Here is a 21144-nt window from a genome sequence, read left to right as displayed (position 1 = left end):
ATCAAGATCTATAAGGATAGATCAAAAACGCTTAATAGTACTTTCAAATGAATACATACCGTGACAAGATTTTGAAGGAGTTCAAATAGATCAGCAAAGAAGGAGTTCTTGGCTGTGTTATAAGGTGTGAGCATTGAGTGAGATTCAAGATCTGACCACGGCAGAAGAGAGAGAAAGGACGAAGGTCGTCCCCTATACTTTAGACGTAGGCTCTACAGTATGCTATGCTGTGTGCTGCACCTGAAGTGTGCCTTGCCATGAGTCAATCAAGGGGTACAAGAGTGATCCAGGAATGGATCACATGACAGCGGTCAAACTTATCCTTAGTAACTAGTGGACTAAGGAATTTTCTCGATTATGGAGGTGGTAAAAGAGTTCGTCGTAAAGGGTTACGTCGATGCAAACTTTGACACTAATCCGGATGACTCTGAGTAGTAAACTGGATTCATATAGTAGAGCAGTTGTTTGGAATAGCTCCAAGTAGCGCACGGTAGCTGCATCTACAAGATGACATAGAGATTTGTAAAGCACACACGGATCTGAAAGGTTCAGACCCGTTGACTAATAACCTCTCTCACAAGCGAGATATGATCAAACCCCATCGGTGTTGGATTCATTACAATCACATAGTGATGTGAACTAGATTATTGACTCTAGTGCAAGTGGGAGACTGTTGGAAATATGCCCTAGAGGCAATAATAAAATGGTTATTATTGTATTTCCTTGCTCATGATAATTGTCTATTGTTCATGCTATAATTGTATTAACTGGAAACCGTAATACATGTGTGAATACATAGACCACAACATGTCCCTAGTGAGCCTCTAGTTGACTAGCTCGTTGATCAATAGATGGTTATGGTTTCCTGACCATGGACATTAGATGTCACTGATAACGGGATCACATCATTAGGAGAATGATGTGATGGACAAGACCCAATCCTAAGCATAGCACAAGATCATGTAGTTCGTTTCCTAGAAGCTTTTCTAATGTCAAGTATCATTTCCTTAGACCATGAGATTGTGCAACTCCCGGATGCCGTAGGAATGCTTTGGGTGTACCAAACGTCACAACATAACTGGGTGGCTATAAAGGTGCACTACAGGTATCTCCGAAAGTGTCTGTTGGGTTGGCACGAATCGAGACTGGGATTTGTCACTCTGTATGTTGGAGAGGTATCTCTGGGCCCACTCGGTAATGCATCATCATAATGAGCTCAATGTGACTAAGTAGTTAGTCGCGGGATCATGCATTACGAAACGAGTAAAGTGACTTGCCGGTAACGAGATTGAATGAGGTATTGGGATACCGATGATCGAATCTCGGGCAAATAACGTACCGATTGACAAAGGGAATTGTATACAGAATTGATTGAATCCCCAACATCGTGCTTCATCCGTATTGGCCAGAGAGCTGTCTCGCTGTTGGTTATTGGCTAGAGAGCTGTCTCGGTCATGTCTGCATGATTCCCGAACCCGTAGGGTCTACACACTTAAGGTTCGGTGACGCTAGAGTTGTTATGGGAATTAGTGTGCAGTTACTGAATGTTGTTCGGAGTCCCGGATGAGATCCCGGACGTCACGAGGAGTTCCGGAATGGTCCGGAGGTAAAGGTTTATATATGGAAGGTTCTAGAAGGTTCCGGAGTGGGGCCCACCTGCATGGGGGGCCCACATGAACGGGGGTAGTGGGGGAAAGGCCCCACACCCCTGGTCAAGCCGCACCAAGATCCCCCCTTAGAAGGAATAAGATCATATCCCGAAGGGGTAAGATCAAGATCCCTAAAAAAGGGGGATAACAATCGGTGGGGAAGGGAAATGATGGGATTTCTTTCCCCCACCTTTGCCAACGCCCCAATGGACTTGGAGGGCAAGTAACCAGCCCCCTCCACCCCTATATATAGTGGGGAGGCGCATGGGAGCCGCACCCTTCCCTGGCGCTGCCCCTTCCCCTCTCCAACACCTCCTCTCCTCCGTAGTGCTTAGCAAAGCTCTGCCGGAGAAGCACGAGCTCCATCGCCACCATGCCATCGTGCTGCTGGAGTTCTCCCTCAACTTCTCCTCTCCCCTTGCTGTATCAAGAAGGAGGAGACGTCCCCGGGCTGTACATGTGTTGAACGCGGAGGTGCCGTCCGTTTGGCGTTAGATCGGATCTTCCGCGATTTGAATCGCCGCGAGTACGACTCCATCAACCGCGTTCTTTGTAACGCTTCTGCTTAGCGATCTTCAAGGGTATGAAGATGCACTCCCTCTCTCTCGTTGCTAGCATCTCCTAGATTGATCTTGGTGACACATAGGAATTTTTTTTAATTTCTGCAACGATCCCCAACACTCGACCTCTCTTGTTTTTGTAAATATGATTAGTTCATCGTTCCTGATTCAGCCTATTATGAATAAACATGTTTGCAATGACAATTAGAGATCATAGTTGCTTATGCCATGCTTAATTAGCTAGGAGTTTATAATGGTTTACCTTGTGTGCCAACATTCTATTAAAATGGTTGTGATGTGGTATGATAGGGTGGTATCCTCCTTTGAATGATTCAAGTGACTTGACTTGGCACATGTTCACACATGAAGTTGAAACAAAATCAACATAGCCTTCACGATATTTATGTTCATGGTGGATTATATCCTACTCATGCTTGCACTCAATGTTTATTAATTTTAATGCATGTTCATGACTGTTGTCGCTCTCTAGTTGGTCGCTTCCCAGTCTTTTGCTAGCCTTCACTTGTACTAAGCGGGAATACTGCTTGTGCATCCAATCCCTTAAACCCCAAAGTTATTCCATATGACTCCACCATACCTTCATATATGCGGTATCTACTTGCTGTTCCAAGTAAATTTGTATGTGCCAAACTCTAAACCTTCAAATGAAAATATGTTTTGTATGCTCGAATAGCTCATGTATCAACTAGGGCTGTCCGTATCTTCCATGCTAGGCGGGTTATTCTCAAGAGCAGTGGACTCCGCTCCTCACTCACGAGAAAATGGCTGGTCATCGGGATGCCCAGTCCCATGCTTTATGAAAATCAAATCAAAATAATTGCAAACAAAACTCCCCCAGGGCTGTTGCTAGTTGGACGGTACCCCGTTGTTTCGGATGGCCGTGGAGTGTGCTTGTTGGTGGAGGGGGAGTATAAACTTTACCATTCTGTTTGGGAACCGCCTATAATGTGTGTAGCATGGAAGATATCACCATCTCTTGGTTGTTATGTTGACAATGAAAGTATGCCGCTCAAAATATTATTTATCTCTGCTTTAAAACCGAGCTCTGGCACCTCTACAAATCCCTACTTCCCTCTGCGAAGGGCCTATCTATTTACTTTTATGTTGAGTCATCACCTTCTTATTAAAAAGCACCAGCTGGAGAGCACCGCTGTCATTTGCATCCATTACTATTAATTTATATTGGGTATGACTATGACTGGATCTCTTTTACCATGAATTACAATGTCTAGTCAGTCCTTGATCTTTAAAGGTGCTCTGCATTTATGTTTTGCGGTCTCAGAAAGGGCTAGCGGGATACCATCTTGTTATATCATATCATGATTGTTTTGAGAAAGTGTTGTCATCCGAGATTTATTATTATTGCTCGCTAGTTGATTATGCCATTGATATGAGTAACATGAGACCTAAGTATTATTGTGAATATGGTTAGTCATAATCTTTGCTGAAAACTTGAATGCTGGCTTTACATATTTACAACAACAAGAGCAAACAGAGTTTGTAAAAGTTTTTCTTTATCACTTTCAGTTTATCAACTGAATTGCTTGAGGGCAAGCAAAGGTTTAAGCTTGGGGGAGTTGATACGTCTCCGTTGTATCTACTTTTCCAAACACTTTTGCCCTTGTTTTGGACTCTAACTTGCATGATTTGAATGGAACTAACCCGGACTGACGCTGTTTTCAGCATAATTGCCATGGTGTTATTTATGTGCAGAAACAAAAGTTCTCGGAATGACCTGAAACTTCACGGAGCTTATTTTTGGAAAATATTAAAAATATTGGCGAAGAATCAAGGTCCGGGGGCCCACACCCTGGGCACGAGGGTGGGGGGCGCGCCCTACCCCCTGGGCGCGCCCCTGCCTCGTGGGCCCCCTGGAACTCCACCGACCTCAACTCCAACTCCATATATTCGTGTTCGGGGAGAAAAAATCAGAGAGAAAGATTCATCACGTTTTACGATACGGAGCCGCCGCCAAGCCCTAAACTCTCTCGGGAGGGCTGATCTGGAGTCCGTTCGGGGCTCCGCAGAGGGGAATCCGTCGCCATCGTCATCATCAACCATCCTCCATCACCAATTTCATGATGCTCACCGCCGTGCGTGAGTAATTCCATCATAGGCTTGCTGGACGGTGATGGGTTGGATGAGATTTATCATGTAATTGAGTTAGTTTTGTTAGGGTTTGATCCCTAGTATCCACTATGTTCTGAGATTGATGTTGCTATGACTTTGATATGCTTAATGCTTGTCACTAGGGCCCGAGTGCCATGATTTCAGATCTGAACCTATTATGTTTTCATGAATATATGTGAGTTCTTGATCCTATCTTGCAAGTCTATAGTCACCTACTATGTGTTATGATCCGGCAACCCCAGAGTGACAATAATCGGGACCACTCCCGGTGATGACCATAGTTTGAGGAGTTCATGTATTCACTATGTGTTAATGCTTTGGTCCGGTACTCTATTAAAAGGAGGCCTTAATATCCCTTAGTTTCCATTAGGACCCCGCTGCCACGGGAGGGTAAGACAAAAGATGTCATGCAAGTTCTTTTCCATAAGCACGTATGACTATATTCGGAATACATGCCTACATTACATTGATGAATTGGAGCTAGTTCTGTGTCACCCTATGTTATGACTGTTACATGATGAACCGCATCCGGTATAATTCTCCATCACCGATCCAATGCCTACGAGCTTTTCACATATTGTTCTCCGCTTATTTACTTTTCCGTTGCTACTGTTACAATCACTACAAAACCAATATTACTTTTGCTACCATTATCGTTACTTCCATACTACTTTGCTACTAAATACTTTGTTGCAGATACTAAGTTATCCAGGTGTGGTTGAATTGACAACTCAACTGCTAATACTTGAGAATATTCTTTGGCTCCCCTTGTGTCGAATCAATAAATTTGGGTTGAATACTCTACCCTCGAAAACTGTTGCGATCCCCTATACTTGTGGGTTATCAGGCACCTGGGTGGGCACAACCCACCAGGGCGCGCCCCCCTCTCCTGGCGCGCCCAGGTGGGTTGTCCCCACCTGGTGGCCCCGCAGACCCAGAAACCAACGCTATAAAATCCTATTTTCGGAGAAAAAAATCAAGGAGAAAGAATTATCGCGATCCACGAGACGGAACCGCCGCCAAGCCCTATTCTTCCTCGGGAGGGCAGATCTGGAGTCCGTTTGGGGCTTCGGAGAGGGGGATCTTCGTTCTTCGTCATCACCAACCATTATCCATCGCCAATTCCATGATGCTCCCCACCGGGAGTGAGTAATTCCTTCGTAGGCTCGCTGGTCGGTGAGGAGTTGGATGAGATTCATCATGTAATTGAGTTAGTTTTGTTAGGGCTTGATCCCTAGTATCCACTATGTCCTTAGATTGATGTTGCTATGACTTTGCTATGCTTAATGCTTGTCACTTTAGGCCTCGGAGCCATGATTTCAGATCTGAACCGTTTATGTTATCATCATTATATCCATGTTCTAGATCCGATCTTGCAAGTTATAGTCACCTACTACGTGTTATGATCCGGCAACCCCGGAGTGACAACAACCGGGCCCACTCCCGGTGATGACCGTAGTTTGAGGAGTTCATGTATTAACTATGTGTTAATGCTTTGTTCCGCTTCTCTATTAAAAGGAGGGCTTAATATCCCTTAGTTTCCAATATGGACCCCGCTGCCACAGGAGGGTAGGACAAAAGATGTCATGCAAGTTCTTTTAATAAAGCACGTATGACTATTTACGGAATACATGCCTATATTATATCAATGAACTGGAGCTAGTGTCGTATCACCCTAGGTTATAACTGTCACATGATGAATATCCAACAAGTTACCGATCCAATGCCTACGAACTTTTCCATATTGTTTCTGCTAAGTTACTACTGCTATCATCATTTTTACACTTGCTATAAAATTACTGCTATCACTGTTACTGTTACTATTGCTGCTGTCACTACTATCAAAACTATCAAACTACTTTGCTACTGATCACTTTGCTGCAGATAATTAATCTCCAGGTGTGGTTGAATTGACAACTCAGCTGCTAATACCTTCAAATATTCTTTGGCTCCCCTTGTGTCGAATCTATAAATTTGGATTGAATACTCTACCCTCGAAAACTATTGCGATCCCCTATCCTTGTGGGTTATCAGTCCCCACCTGCATTTCTGCCATGCTGCCACCGCGGTTCGTGCCCCGCCGCAATGACTCCAAGGCCGACCAGTTCACGTCTGATGTCGTCGACACTGCGGACTCCGATGAGGAAGACTAGGACATGGGACACTGCCATGGCTTGGGTCCTAGGAGGGACACACCATACGTCCTATCCTTCCCCTTTCCTCCTTCACTTCCCGATGCACACGACCAGTGAGCTTGCCGGGCATGGGGAAGACAGGACATGGGGCAGAGATGCCGACACAGACGGCGATCATTTATACTAGGTTAAAAAAGTATAGTCCCCTTTTGTATTTGAAATATGTCAAAAATGTAATGATTTTAGTTGGGTTTAAATCGAAATCATCAGATTTGCATGAACATCCTCTGGTTTGAACAAACCCCATTTGAAATGTATGCAGACACGGCAGGATGTCCTCCCATATCACTATCCGCGGATGCGTCCGCAAACAAGCACCATATCCGTTTTAGGCAGTGGCGATTCTAGTAGACAAGCTGAAGCCTGCCCTCCAAATTTGTTTGTACTATTTCTATTACTTTAGACCCAACCCACTAGCTTAACTCCCAGGCCCATCTACACATGCACAACTCCAATGCGCATAAATAAAAAATGATTGCTTTCGAGAGAGTCAAACACAGATAGCTAACTTGCCTAGTATCTTACTGTTTGTCACATGAGAGAAACTATTCATATTTCTCCTTACTACGTGTGTGTGCTTAGTGGGTCTTCTTATCCTGCTTGAACTGTATTTTTTTTAAAAGAAACCTAAAGTTTTTAAATATATGCTATATGTGCTCTGTTGTAATCTAAACAAATTTGAGCTTATATGAACAACATGATTAGGAGATAATGACTATTTTGCTAGATAGGTCCAATATTTTGGTTAAATTTTTATATCTTTGAAAAATCCCAAACAATTCCAGTAAATAGTACACGCTCTTGTTGCGATCTGTGTTTTTTTAGCTTAGTTGGTCCACATGGTTAGGAGGTAATGACTATCTTGCTAAACATATTCAAATTTTGGTCAAAAAAGCATTTAGTTTTCTTGCTGTTAACTTTGAGCCCACCCTTCATTTCTTTCTGGATTCGCTATTGGTTTTAGGTGCCCTCGTTAGAGATGCCATTATGTGCTTCTCCACGTTGCTTCGTTGTAAAGCACAAGTATCTCTTTTTCGAAAATAGTTTATGTACTAAATTAGGATGGAGATTTTGGTCTATTGTTGCTTGTGTGGTGTCCCTTCCTAGTCCTTACTATTAGATTTCTCTTCATGCTTTTACATCACTTTAATTATTGGCAGCCATCAGATTGAAAATTTGTGGCATCCTCAAGTCATGCATGTCACACAAACTATAAATTTGCATTATTATATCCATGTAAACTATCTCACTCATCAAGTCATGCATGTCCTTTTTTCTAAAAAAGGAAATCAAGGCATGCATGTCAGTCACAAGCCAAATTTTTTGTGTTAATTTTGTATGTTCACGGCGATATATATGTTGAATGCTCGGCATAAAAATATATACTTCGTACTTCACATTTTTTGTAAGGATGGCGTCACATTAAGTTTAATTTAAATATTTTTATCTTTTTTTGGCGGGAAAAGTATTTGTTATATTTTTATGCACCATTTTGCCATGTACGCAAACTGAGAAAACTCTTGCATATGTTTCTCTATTACAAATTTAGTTGTTTTTAAAAACCTGCATGAGGCATCATCTAGTTCCAGTGTGGGCAGCGATGCACAGCGATGCAAAGAAGTGGGTGAATGTGATAGACCCGCAAAAAATAAAAATAAAGACCCCCAAAAAAAAAGACAATGAAGAAATTGAAGCTGAACCAGGCGTATCTTTACCTCTCTACCTAGTAATAAAGCGGCTATCAGTTCTGGTCATCTGTCATTAAAATTACTCTTCAAGTTGGTAAAAATTACACCCCCCCCCCCCCATGCCATCCTAAGTAGGAAAACGATTCGTTTTTTTTTTTCCTAAGTCTCGGCCGATAGGATTTGGTTCATCTATGGAAATGCCCTTAGACAACACAAGCAAACAAATCACCCTACTGGCTTAGGTGTTTCTCTACCATCCAAGATACTGTGTTCGAACCCGGGTGCTCCCCATTTTCCATCCTTTTATCCGATACTGTGTTCGAACCCGGGTGCTCCCCATTTTCCATCCTTTTATCCGAGAATTTCATTTGGCGTAATATAGAGCTACCTCGCCAAGTGTCGCTTAACAGATGGTCTACACAGTACAATTACGACCAAAATATTCTCTTTTTAACTTTTTTTTGCAGATTCTAGTATTTTTTAAAATATTTATATCTTTCAAACACCAACTCGAAATTTAGCATGCTATATATGGAAATCGCTCAGAAAAATTTGTAGATTCTAAATATAATGTTATCTTGCATGTTAATTATTTTTAAAGTTATATTTATGTTGCACCATTAATTAGTACTTTTATTTTTCTATTTTCTATTAAAGACATGGGCGTTTCTTACTCCCTTTTTTTGTACTTTGCTTATTACCAGATTTTGATCCGTCGTTTGGTTCGTCCATTTGCACATAAAATAAAAAATATTCACAATTAAAAAAATGCAAGTAGAAAATGTTCATGAATTCAAAAAAAATTCTTGATTTTAGAAAATGTTCAAAAATTTGTAAAAGTGTTCACAAATTTAAAAAATGTTCATGATTTCAAATATGTGCACAAGTTTTAAAAAATGTTCATGATTTCAAAAATTGTTCATGATTTCACGAAATTGAAAGCGATAGTGTATCTCGATGATGCAACAAAATGTGGTCATGGCCATTGAAGATTATGAAAAACAAATCTCTGGTTACGACGCACGGGTTCTTTTACTAGTATAAAACAAAATAAATAGGATGACTTGTGCTGACTGCTGTCTGCTGAGACGTCTGGTCGGTTGGGAATCACGATCCAGACCATAAGTCCTGAATGATAGGGAAAATGTTAAATTTTGATGAAACTATTCAATCTATCCATTCTTAATAATGGCAGTACAAAGAACACCATAGGTAATAAAACTTACAACCAAGTCTGTGGACCACCTAGCGATAACTGAAAGCACCGGAGCGAGCCGAAGGCGCGCTGCCGTCATCGCCCCTTCTCCACTGGAGTCGGGCAAACCTTATTGTAGTTGACAGTCGGAAAGTCGTCGTGTTAAGACCCCATAGGACCAAAGCACCAGAGCAGCAAACATCACCGGTGCTCAAACGAAGATGAACGAAAGCCGGATCCAAACAAATAACAACTCCAACCGAATCCCGCGAGATCTGACGGAGACACATCTCCACACGCCCTCCAACGAACATAGACACACCATAGAACGTGGAAGACACTATTCCTATCGAGGGACATTGTCGCCGCCACACAGCCCCAAGCAAGACGCTGATACTAAAGAACGAGGATGGGGTACCTCCCGCTGGCAGGGGGTCGAGGTCCTTTGCACCTCCATGGCCCAAAGGCCATCGGAGATGAGACAGACCGGTGACTGCGCCGACAGAGGTGGAGGAAAGGTTTTTCTTGCAAGAGAGATGTACAAATAATATTTGAACCCATATTACTTCCTTGGAGGTCGTCGTCTTTGATTATGCACTATACCCAGCCGCTCTGCCTAGTAATCATGTGTGGAGTTGAGATAAAGACTGGACGCATGGCGCACGCGCACGCACCCAGCGCCAGCCAGCGGCAACGTACGGTAGGTGAGCACTCGCCGTCCGCTGACTCTCGTTAGCATGATGCGTGCTCGTCCGGTTGCTTGCGGGGACGTGGCCGGGGCCGCGTCGCGCGCGTCACCCGTAACTGACTGACGTGCGTGCATGCCAAATCGCCATCTACGTAGGACATCCATCCGTCCGGGTCTTCTCTTCTCCCCGCCGGTCGCCGGTCGGTCACTCCATGCCGTCACCCTCCGTGGACGCATTCGCCGGTGACGTGCACGTCGGCGTCGGTGACCAGAGAGGAAAATAGTGTGTTATACTTCTGTCTTGGGCGACCCGACTAATTTGCCCGTATGAAACGGCCATACCAGCTAGGCGTCGTTTTAATTAGGGTATACGCTGATATTTACTGATTTTCTACCATTCCTTGGCACCAGTTGATTTCGTGTGGTAAGAGCATCTACAAATGGATCCGGATACACCAAATCCAACCACTCAAATGCCCACTGACGCGTCCGGATGCGTTCACGGACAATGATTAGTCACACCTCAAATAATTTCTTCCACAATTGGATAGCTTAATTAAGAAACTTCAAATCCATACAATTACATGCAACCTACAACTTACTAGTAGGTTGTAGTCAGACACACAAGCCCCTCCCTCTTGCGACCCCCTCGCGCCGCCACCTAGGGCGACGCCAGGGGGACCTAATTCCTCGTGCCGCCAGCCTTCCCGCGAGGTAGATCGCTGCCGCCGACACTGGCCGCGGTGGTGGTGGCGCCCGGCGCCCAAAGGGCTAGGGCAGGAGGGAAGCGACGGATCTCCCATCAGGTGGCTGGGGCGCCTCGTGCAGGGTCTTCGCGCGGCAGCCACGACGGCGTCTTAGCTGTGCGGCGGCAGCCAGCGAACCCAGGGCTCGCGAGGTCCTCCGGTGGGATTCTCCGCTATGCGATGGGCGGCGGCGGTGGCCGTGGATTTGGTGTCCCGGCCAGATCCGTCGTGGTTCGGCTATGACCGGCTGGCGGCGTGATGGGGCCGGGGTGGGGCGGCTGGAGGTCCTCAACCGGCTTTCCGACGGCACCATACGTCTTCATGACGAGGTTCCGCTCGGTTCTAGCCAGCCGCGAGATCGGGACGACGTGGCTTTCGGTGAAAATCACGCCTGACTGCGGTCTTGGCGGACGATGGCGGCGTCTCGGACGTCGTTCCCTTCTCGAGGCATCGTCGTTGCAGGTCACGTCAACCTGATCGGGAAGTTCTGGGGAAACCCTAGATCTGGGTCTACCGGATCGGACGATGACGGTGCCTTTGGTGTCGTTCTCCCTCCTGGGGGCATCGTTTTGGAGCATGTGCTGGTTGGAGGGGACAAGAGGAGGAGCGGTTATTTATCTTGCCCATTGATGACGGCGGATCTCGGCGGCGTGGCGCAGTGGAGACTCGGCGCCCGATGCGCGGAGATGGACTCGCGCAGGAGGGTGACGCTGTCTGTCGTCGTGGTGGCGTCGGCGGCAGCTAGACCGGGCAAGGTAGATGCAGCAGTACAGCTCTGAAGATGGATTGGTGGCAGGTGGCTGCGACGGCCTCATACTCGGCAGGCGTCCTGGTTGAGGAGCACGCCGGACTGGTTGGTGCCCATACCGGCAGGCGTCCTGGTTGGGACCTCAGGTCTTAGATGTTAGGTTTGGCTACGAGGTCTGTTTGGTATTAGGCCCAGACTATCAGCGCCCCTTCATCAATTGGATAGGAGTAGCGACAGATGTTGCTTAGACGGTGGCTTTAGTCTTACTGTTGTATGACTTTGTAAGGTCTTGTGTTAATAATTAATAAAATGGCTGCATGCATCGTCCAGATGCAGAGGCCAGGGTCTTCCTCCTTTTCTAAAAAAACATGCAACTTGCAACCTAATCTAAGTGGAGCTCGACTGGCTCCACTGTATCCATGTCCGGCCGGTTGCGCCCCTCGAAGTGTTGCTCCGATCACCAATGAGGTAGACTAGGACATAGGACATACACCGGCTCACGGGACTCGAGGCACCACCGTCTCCCATCCCTACTCTTTCTTGTCAGAGTCCGGTGCCTTGACGGTATCGGTCAATGTGAGGTCGACGCCAGATCCGTTGTGGTCAGAGCCCACGTCCACCACGACACGCCTGTGACGCCCAGGGTTGTAAGACATCCGTTGAGGCGCTGGAGAGTGCGACTCCGTCTTGCCAGCGTCTGCCGCTTGGCTGTCGTGGCCTCCCGCGCCCTCTGCCTTGCACAACGAGCACGCCGCCGCCATACACCCAGCGGACAGGCCATGGATGGCCTTGTCGTCGACGCGCCAACGAAGGGGCTATGCGTCTGCCATGGCGTTGGGACACCGGACAAAGTCACTGCCTCCGGGGAGGCAGCAATGACCTACCTCGCGTCGGATTCACGCACCATTTGGGCGGAAGCGATGGATTCGTGTCAAATTGGGTCTGACTGCTATCGGGCACTCTCCTCACGGGCGCGGTGGAGCGCAATGCGGACGACCATCTCCTCTTCGGGGCCGACTGAGATGAGGTCCCAGTTCGCGGATCGGCTGATGGAGGACTCCAATCCGCTGCCCGCCATGCCGAAGAAGGTCGGAGACCGCCAGATGGGAGCTTGGGTGGCGGACTGGACTGGAGGGAAGTGGAGTGGAGTGGTCAGGGTTTGGTTCAGGGAGCGGATGGGAAGATTATATGTGAGGTCGGGGTGGGCCAGCGCGGGCCTGTTCTGACATGGCCGTCGTTCCCGGTCGCGCCTGGGCCTCCCGTTATACGCCCAAATTAAGGCTGGATATGAGGGGTGCCGGTCAGGTCGAGCGTTTGAGGCCAGTTTGAGGCGCCATCTGGGTCGCATTTTTTGACCGTTACCGACCGAGCCGTCCGCCCGAGCATTTGAGGACAGTATGAGGCACCTGGATGTAGATGCTCTTTTATGTTAGGAAAACTAGTAATTCAAAATAATAGTTACATCGTCTATAAAAAGGGGCACACTTTCGTCCAGAGGCTCCTCAAACCACTCCTTCGTTGATGTAAATGTGGCCAACCTAGCGAGATCATGAGTCACATTATTCACTTCCTTATTACAATGTTTAAAACTAATGAAAGGAAAATCACGTGCCAAAAAATAACACTCACTAAAACTGCAGCCGTCGCTCCCGCAGAATGTCCCCCGTCCTACTTGGTTCTAATGACCTCCATATTAGCAGTGTTAATAAAGGTGGTTGCAGCCCGCCTTTTGCGCAAGAGATAAACGAAATCTTAATGCCAAAGCTTGCACACCAATCAATCTTTCAATTTCCATCGACAATAAAGTTTCCTTTATCATCTCTGAGTACAACACCAGCTGTGTCCCTACGTAGATCTTCATCAAAAGAGGCATCAACATTAAGTTCAACAAATCCCTTAGGAGGCCTGACCCATCCTCCTCTTTTAATGGTTGATTTGGGGGAGGAGGTAGTTATACTTTGATGTTAAAGCACAAATCCCCATAGAAATTCGGAATACATCTTAAGTCTATCCTTTATGAACCAACTTAGGTTTTTCCCACCGCAAGTACCAAGTGGTAATAACGATTAATTCACGGGCACTCCGGAGACCTGAAATTGATAGATCCTGGTAGAAGTAATAAAAACTCAAGAACAACTTCCCCCACACAATTAATTACACAAGCTTCACTAATCACTTTTTGCATCCCCAAATTGCACCAAACCTCCTTTGCTTTTGGGAAAAGAAACAACAAATGCTTTGTATCTTTTGCCCCATTAGAACAAGTAGGACAAATAGGTGAGACTTTCAAATAATTATTAGCAAGTGTAACACAATACGGGAGAGTGTCATGCAACATATGACAAATAAATAAAAATACATTTGCCGGGTAAGATAAATTCCAAATCTTACACCAAATAGGATTAACATTGGTTCGTTACATACCATCAGTATGTTGCAATTTTCTCCCATGTTGTTGCTCCCATTCCGTAAAATAAGCTAACTGAACTGTGAAAATATATTATATTTTGTATAACTCCTAGCAATAAAATCTGGCGTGTCATGCAAAGGAAGCGGAATCGCAAGGACACGTCGGGCATCAATAGGCCACAAAGGTCCGTCTCACCAAATCTTCATCCCAAAAATCTGTAACTGGATTAATAATATCCGAAACCAATATGGAGTAATAATTTTCCTACCCGAACAATTTGGGATCCATGCATCTTCCCACATATTGATACCATGTCCATTCTCAGCTCACTAGATATACCCATGCTTCAAAAAGTTGACTCTCGTATAATACTTTGTCAAGTAAAAGATGATCCTTTTTAAATTTGCATTCATCAAATCAACATCGGGAAATACTTTGCTCTCAATATATTAGCACATAGAGAATAGGGATTATCAAGGAGATGTCACACTTGTTTAGCCAATAAAGCTAGATTGAAGCAATGTATATCACGAAAACCCATACTTCCTTCGTTTTTTGGAATGCACATCTTCCACCAGGCCATCTAATGCACCATCTTCCGATTGTCCTCATCACCCGCCAGAAATGTGACATCACGTCAATGATTCCTTTATAAAAAATTAGGAATTTTAAATACGGACATAGCATAGGTGGGAATAGCTTGTACAACAAATTTGAGGAGCATTTCCTTCCCTCCAACTAATAACATTCTTTCTTTCCATCCTTCAATTTTCATAATTATCGATCGATCAAATACTGGAAACAGTCGCTTTTATCCATACCCACATTGGCTAGCAAACCCCAAATATTTGTCGTTGAGAGCTACAGTCATTACGTTCAGAGTTGTTCAAATCCGTTCCATGTCGTCAACCTTTGTATTTGGACTAAAAAATATGCTAGCTTTTCCAACAATCAACAAGTTTCACTATAATATCTTTCAAGAACAGCCACTCAACTTAGTCATAAGCTTTGTAGATGTACGTCTTGATAGCACACAAACCCTCTTTTTTTTGCACACAAACCCTCTTTACCCTGCCTCTTATTCTTAATTGTGTGGAAGCACTCATATGCCACTAAAATATTATTTGTAATCATTCTTCGGGGCGGGATTAACTTAAACGAGTGGCAATCACTTTTGAGATAACTTTGTATAGCACATTACAGAGACCGATCGGTCTAAATTGAGTTATCTTTTCTGATGAATTAACCTTTGGGAATTGTAGTATCATTCCATCCTAGCGATATGGTACAAGTATTCACCGCAAACCAGAGCTCCTTGGTCAAGTCGTCCCCCAACATAAACCAAAAAAAAATTATGAGAAATGGCATAGAGTCCATCTCGTGTTGGTGTTTTTAAACCATCAATGTCAAGGAGGGCCTTAACTAGAGGCTGACGATGTGCCTGTTGAAAAATTATTTGGGTTCATTCAATTTGCCTGAAGCAATTGGGTTTTCATCTTGCGGCTGCCCTGCCTTCTTCTTCCTTGAGCACACTCATCGACCCTCCTAATACAACTATCGGCCAAATCGCTAGCAAACCCCCACCTGTGGCCAGTGGTGCTCCCCCGCATCCCTCATTGCCCTATCTTGCCCTCATAGCGCCGGTGTTGTGATGCCGCCGCCACGACAAGCCATTTCGTCCCCGTCTCCGACCAAGTCCTAGCTCGGCCTCACCATAAAACATAATAACTATCTGCCCAGTGCATTGTCCACCAAACTACATGTGAAGATATTGATCCAACATCATTTTATTCGTCACTCACCATGAAAATGTGACCCAGGAGCGGAGTTTGACCGCGTCACGACAAACATAATGACAATTTCTTCCTTTATCCCTTGTCCCCCGCATGAACACTTTAATGCACACCCGGTCTTTGATTGCTTCACAACAAACATGGATGTCTCCTACTTATATGGGCGATCAATGTCAAAACATGACCCATGTCTGGTAGTGACAAGCATCAATGTCAACCCCTGCTTTATCCATCATTGGCGCGAAAATTTGACCCACATGCGTGTTCCTACTACATTGCGAAAAACTTCGACATTGTTCTCCCGCGATAGTCCCTCAAACTCGAGTAATCAATATTGGGCCCCAACACGATAATGTAACCCAAGTATGGTTTTCGACCATGTCGCGACAAACATAGGCGTCAGTCTCCCACTTTATCCCTCTCTGATGACCAATATTGGCTCTTAGCATGAAACATGACCAACATACTGTTTTTGACCGTTTTATGACAAGCATTGGCGTCAATCTCCTACTTCATCACCCTCCGATACCAACAGTGGCGAAGGCAGAATATTCTTCAAGGTATGGCCGATGTAAGCAGCTAGGCGCACAAAATACAGATTGTGAAGTTTTCCTCACTGGATACTAATATGCAACTCATATGAGTCTTGATGTGAAAACAAGAACCACATTTTCAGCTGTGTCACGCCAAACACTGGCGTCGATTTCCCGGTTTATCCATGTCGGCTAACTAACATTGGCTCACATCGTAAAAGCATGAACCTTGATTTTTCCTAATGAAATCCGAGAGGGAGGCCTCTCTTTTACTAAAAAACAACTACGTAAAAACATAAACCATGTGTTGTTTTCGACCGCATCCCAACGAACATCGATGTCGATCTCCTGCTTTATCCCTCTCCAGTAACTAATATGCAAGTTATGTGACCCTGGACCAACTAGAGCCGAGAGATTATCATGTGCCCCAGGTTGTTGGCATGAGTTTTGTAAGAGCATCTCTACTCGTTCGGCCCTCCCAGGGGCTAGAAAAAGTGCCGCCCTGGGGGGCGCCGGCTGAAATATCTACTTGGGGACGATCTGGTTCCCAGCCACCGCCCCCAGGCGCCGATTTTGGTCCACTTTCGGCGCAATTGGCCCACTATCATCGCAAATTGACCAATTTCAGCCCGTATTCGGCGTGCTTCGGCACAAATTCAACATAAAAAGCTATTTTTTATCACATAGTTCATCACAGAAAATCAATAGAAATCAAATAATTCAACAAAATAGTTCAATACAAATTATATAGTTCAACAAATAAAAAATTATATTTCATCACACGTCGAGCTAGGCGTTGCCCTTGAGCCTCCATAGGTGCTCCACCAGATCCTGCTGCAGTTGTTGATGCACCAGTGGGTCTCGGATCTCCTGACGCATATTGAGGAAGGCAATCCAGGTTGCCGGTAGGTGGTGATTAACTTGGGCTAGAGGACCATGCCTGTGTAATATGGCTCAGTGTCAAAAATTGGCTCTTCCTGCTCGTTCTCAATGATCATGTTGTGTAAGATGACACATCAAGTCATGATCTCCCACATTTGATCTTTCGACCAGGTCTGAGCGGGGTACCGGACAACAGCAAATCAAGATTGGAGCACACCAAATGCCCGCTCAACATCCTTCCTGCAAGCCTCCTAAACCTTCTCAAAGTGGGAGTTCTTGCCTCCTAGCACAGGATTTGAGATAGTCTTCACAAATGTGGACCATCTTGGATAGATGCCATCTGCTAGGTAGTATCCCTTGTTGTAGTGCCGCTCATTGACCTCGAAGTTCACCGGAGGAGAATGACCTTCAACAAGCTTGGCAAAGACAGGGGAGCACTACAATACGTTGATGTCATTGTGAGTTCCTGGCATACCAAAGAAGGAGTGTCAAATCCAGAGGTCGTGTGTCGCCACTGCCTCAAGTACCACACTGCAACCGCCTTTGGCGCCTTTGTACATCCCCTGCCAAGAAAATGGACAGTTCTTCTATTTCCAATGCGTGCAGTCGATGCTTCCAAGCATCCCAGGGAATCCTCTTGCTGCATTTTGTGCTAGGATCCGAGTTGTGTCTTCAGCATTGGGTGATCGCAAGTATTGCGGTCCAAACACTGCCATCACTGCCATAGAGCTTGTAGAAATACTCAATGGTCATGGACTCGGTCATGCGCCCATAGTCGTCTAGTGAATCGCCGGGAGCTCCGTATGCAAGCATCCACATAGCTGTTGTGCACTTCTGGAGTGAGGTGAATCCTAGTGTGCTGGTGCAATCCTTCTTGCACTTGAAGTAGCTCTCGAACTCCCAAATGGAATTCACAATCCCGAGGAAGAGCTTTCGGCTCATCCGATAACGGCGCCGAAATACTTTGTCGCTGTGCAGTGGAGCGCCGGAGAAGTAGTTGGAGTAGAGCAAGCAATAGCCTTCTAGTCGATGCCGGTTCTTTGCCTTCATCCGGCCCGGCGCCGAGCCACCTCGTCGAGGCTTTGCATTGCTGCTAGCAGGATGGCCAGGGCGACGAGGACCATGAGATGCTCTTCGTCCTGGGCGCCGGCTTCGGCTTCCTCCTCTAGTAGCGTCGCGAGCGCCTCCTCGTCGTTAGAGTCCATCGACGAGCAGACAAATCGCCGAACACCTGGCGGGCGTGGTAGGCGCACAGCCGCCGGTATCCCGCCTTGCGCGGCCGGAGCGCCGGTAAGCTTGCCCAGGGACAGGGTGGAGGATGCCGCGGCGAAACCCTCTCTCTTTTCCGACGGGAGAATGGCTTGTCTAGCGGCGGTGAGGGGCGTGCGCGAGGGGGGGTGGGGGCGAATCTGGACGGCAAGATGCGTTTTCGCCTGACAGAGGTGGCCCAGACGCGTTTTTCCCTTCCGCCAGAGCACCCAGGCGCCCCCAAGTGCGCTGGGTTTGGCCTGGGATCGCCGGGCCCAAAAACAGGCTGAGCCGGCGGATTTCGGCGTTTTGGGGAGGCGACTGGGTGATTTTCTCCGCGACGACGCTAAAAAGGTCAGCCTGGGAGGGCTGTTGGGAGCGCGAGTGGAGATGCTCTAAATAAGCGAACAAATGAATTTTCTTTTCATGCATATGAATTCAGTAATGCTACACATACAGGCAATTACGGGCTGGAATTGATTACATGCTGACATGGCAAAGGGTGATTGGAAAGTTGGAAAGAAAGAGAGTGAGGCGGGCCACCCCGGTGGAAAATCGGGGGGGGGGGGGGGGGGGGGGGGGGTGGGGGCAGAGAGATTTAAGGAAGGCTATGTAACAACCTTGTAAACGGCCTCTACGTCTAGGATTATTGACATGAATTTGATGGACTGTGGATAAACCAACACCGTAACCATCTCCCGCTATTTATAATATACTCCTACAAAACTAAGCATAAACTTAGCACCAAACACTGTGTGTTAACGTCAGCAATGAGGAATGATACGAAAGTTTTTAGGTTGTTGGCTGCCTTTCGACCAAGACTCCAAGTTTTTTTTTTTTGCGGGGGACCAAGACTCCAAGTTGACCGAAAGTAAAGATGATCCCTCCACGAAATTAAAACATTAGAGCCAAGCGGTTATGAACGCGTTTCTTGGCATAGCTGGCGACCATTAGATCGATAGCACCAAAGGAACGAAGTCACTATGTACTCCAGTAGTCCAGTCTACTGTACCACCTAAAAACGGAAGTGATGTAACCGGCGATACCTTCGTTTTCAAGTGATGATGTTGGAAGTGACGTCCGCTAATTAACTCGTACGTGGTATACGTGACGGCAACAGTCTGCTGACCTTATACTCGTACAACTGGATCGCAAAGATATTTCTTTTCTTCTAAGAAAAGATATGATATGCTCATTCACTTGTTATCTTTTTTTTTTTTGGCTCCGTAGAGTGGAATGCATTTACGTCATGTATGTTCGATAGACGTATCTATCTACAAGGAAACTCATGCGTGTCTCTGATGTATTACTAATTTTTAGTGAGTGGGTATGTGTGATACTGTGTATTTGCTTGCGTACAAGCGTTGTATCCGATGTTTCCAATATTTTTTAATACAATATTAAGGAATAAGGGGGGTAAAACTCTATGCATGTGCCATGTGGCACGCCAGGACAAGGAAGCTGACCTAACGTCCCATGGCTCTATGCACTCTGTCCTAACCCCAACCCATATTTCTGACCTCCACATATCCACCTCCCTCCCCCACACCTCAGTACTGCTCGTCAAATTCAAGCGCACGAACGCAGGAACGACGGACCACATGCAGCAAGCCAAGGCGCCGGCACCGTGGCTGACGGCGACGGCCCTGCCATGATCAGCAGCACCGACGACGTGCGGAGGACGGTGCAGGCGAAGCCGGTTGTGGTGGTGGGGCGGCGGGAGTGCTGCATGGCGCACGTGGCCCCGTGCCTGCTCCTGGGGCAGGGCGCGAACCCGGCCGTGCTGGAGGTCAGCGACGACGCCGACCCGGCGGCGCTCGTCTTCGCGCTCTGGCCCAAGGACAACAGCACCAAGGTGGCCACCGAAGTCGCCTTCCCTGTGGTGTTCATCGGGGGCAGGCTGCTGGGCGGGCTGGACAGCCTCATGGCCATGCACATGGCCGGCAAGCTCGTGCCGGTCTTGAAGCAGGCAGGAGCCCTCTGGCTTTGAACCTCCGTTCACGCCGTGCCGTTAATTAGTTAGCTCTCGCCATGTATGTGTGCGAGTGATTTGTTTCGTGTTTATTCTCGCCATATATGTCCCCATGCCATCTAGTAGTATTGTATACTTCCCTTTGGGAAACAAAAATGGCAAAGAAACAGAGTTTGTTCATAAGATGTGTGCAAAAGGACTTGGAATCATCCTACAGACTTCCATTTTGTTTTGTTTTTCGAGGAGGCTCGAATAAGTCATGAATTTTGTAAGCTCTCAAACTTTGCTCACTTGTGTCCTGCGACCCAATTGTCTATAGGTTGGTTGAGGTCATTTATGTGTCAATCGAACAAGACTAAAAAATTTCTATAAAAAACACAAGAGGAATCATACCGTTTTCCGGCAAGTCAATAATAACTGCAAAGTCTTTCTTTTAGGACAACGCTAACACCCACACGTGTGGTGGAAGCGAAACCTGTCCACACGCTCTAATACACACAAACTTTTTTTGGATTTTCAATTTTTAAAATGTTTTATCTCTTGAATAAAAAATCCGATTGAAGATCCGTTTTCACCATTAAATCCCTCGCGACGAGATCTTCTAAACTACATCTCATATCAATATATTTCGACGAATTTTTTTGGGTTAAAAGGTGCCATGTCTATTGCACATGAATTGCCATGAT

General features: G+C 46.1%; 1 protein-coding gene and 1 long non-coding RNA gene across 2 annotated transcripts; one reads left to right on the top strand and one right to left on the bottom strand.

Moving 5' to 3' along the window:
• Positions 1 to 9251: 9251 nt before the first annotated feature.
• On the bottom strand, positions 9252 to 10072 carry LOC120975420 (uncharacterized). Its single transcript, XR_005771188.2, has 2 exons — positions 9470 to 10072; positions 9252 to 9371 (listed from the first exon to the last, which is right to left on the bottom strand). It is a non-coding gene; the product is annotated as an uncharacterized lncRNA (long non-coding RNA).
• Positions 10073 to 19860: 9788 nt separating this feature from the next.
• On the top strand, positions 19861 to 20641 carry LOC109770847 (monothiol glutaredoxin-S3). Its single transcript, XM_020329562.4, has one exon. The coding sequence runs from the start codon at positions 20138 to 20140 to the stop codon at positions 20474 to 20476; it is 339 nt and encodes a 112-aa protein (XP_020185151.1). The 5' UTR covers positions 19861 to 20137; the 3' UTR covers positions 20477 to 20641.
• The last annotated feature ends 503 nt before the right edge of the window (positions 20642 to 21144 follow it).

This window comes from Aegilops tauschii, chromosome 3 (assembly GCF_002575655.3).
Source record: "Aegilops tauschii subsp. strangulata cultivar AL8/78 chromosome 3, Aet v6.0, whole genome shotgun sequence".
NCBI classification, from domain to species: domain Eukaryota; kingdom Viridiplantae; phylum Streptophyta; class Magnoliopsida; order Poales; family Poaceae; genus Aegilops; species Aegilops tauschii.
The sequence above is the reverse complement of the archived record's forward strand: the minus strand, read 5'-3'. Positions and strand labels throughout refer to the sequence as shown.

Bases quoted from the DNA above. Each gene is read 5' to 3' on its own strand.
- LOC109770847 (XM_020329562.4), top strand. From the start codon at position 20,138: ATGATCAGCAGCACCGACGACGTGCGGAGGACGGTGCAGGCGAAGCCG.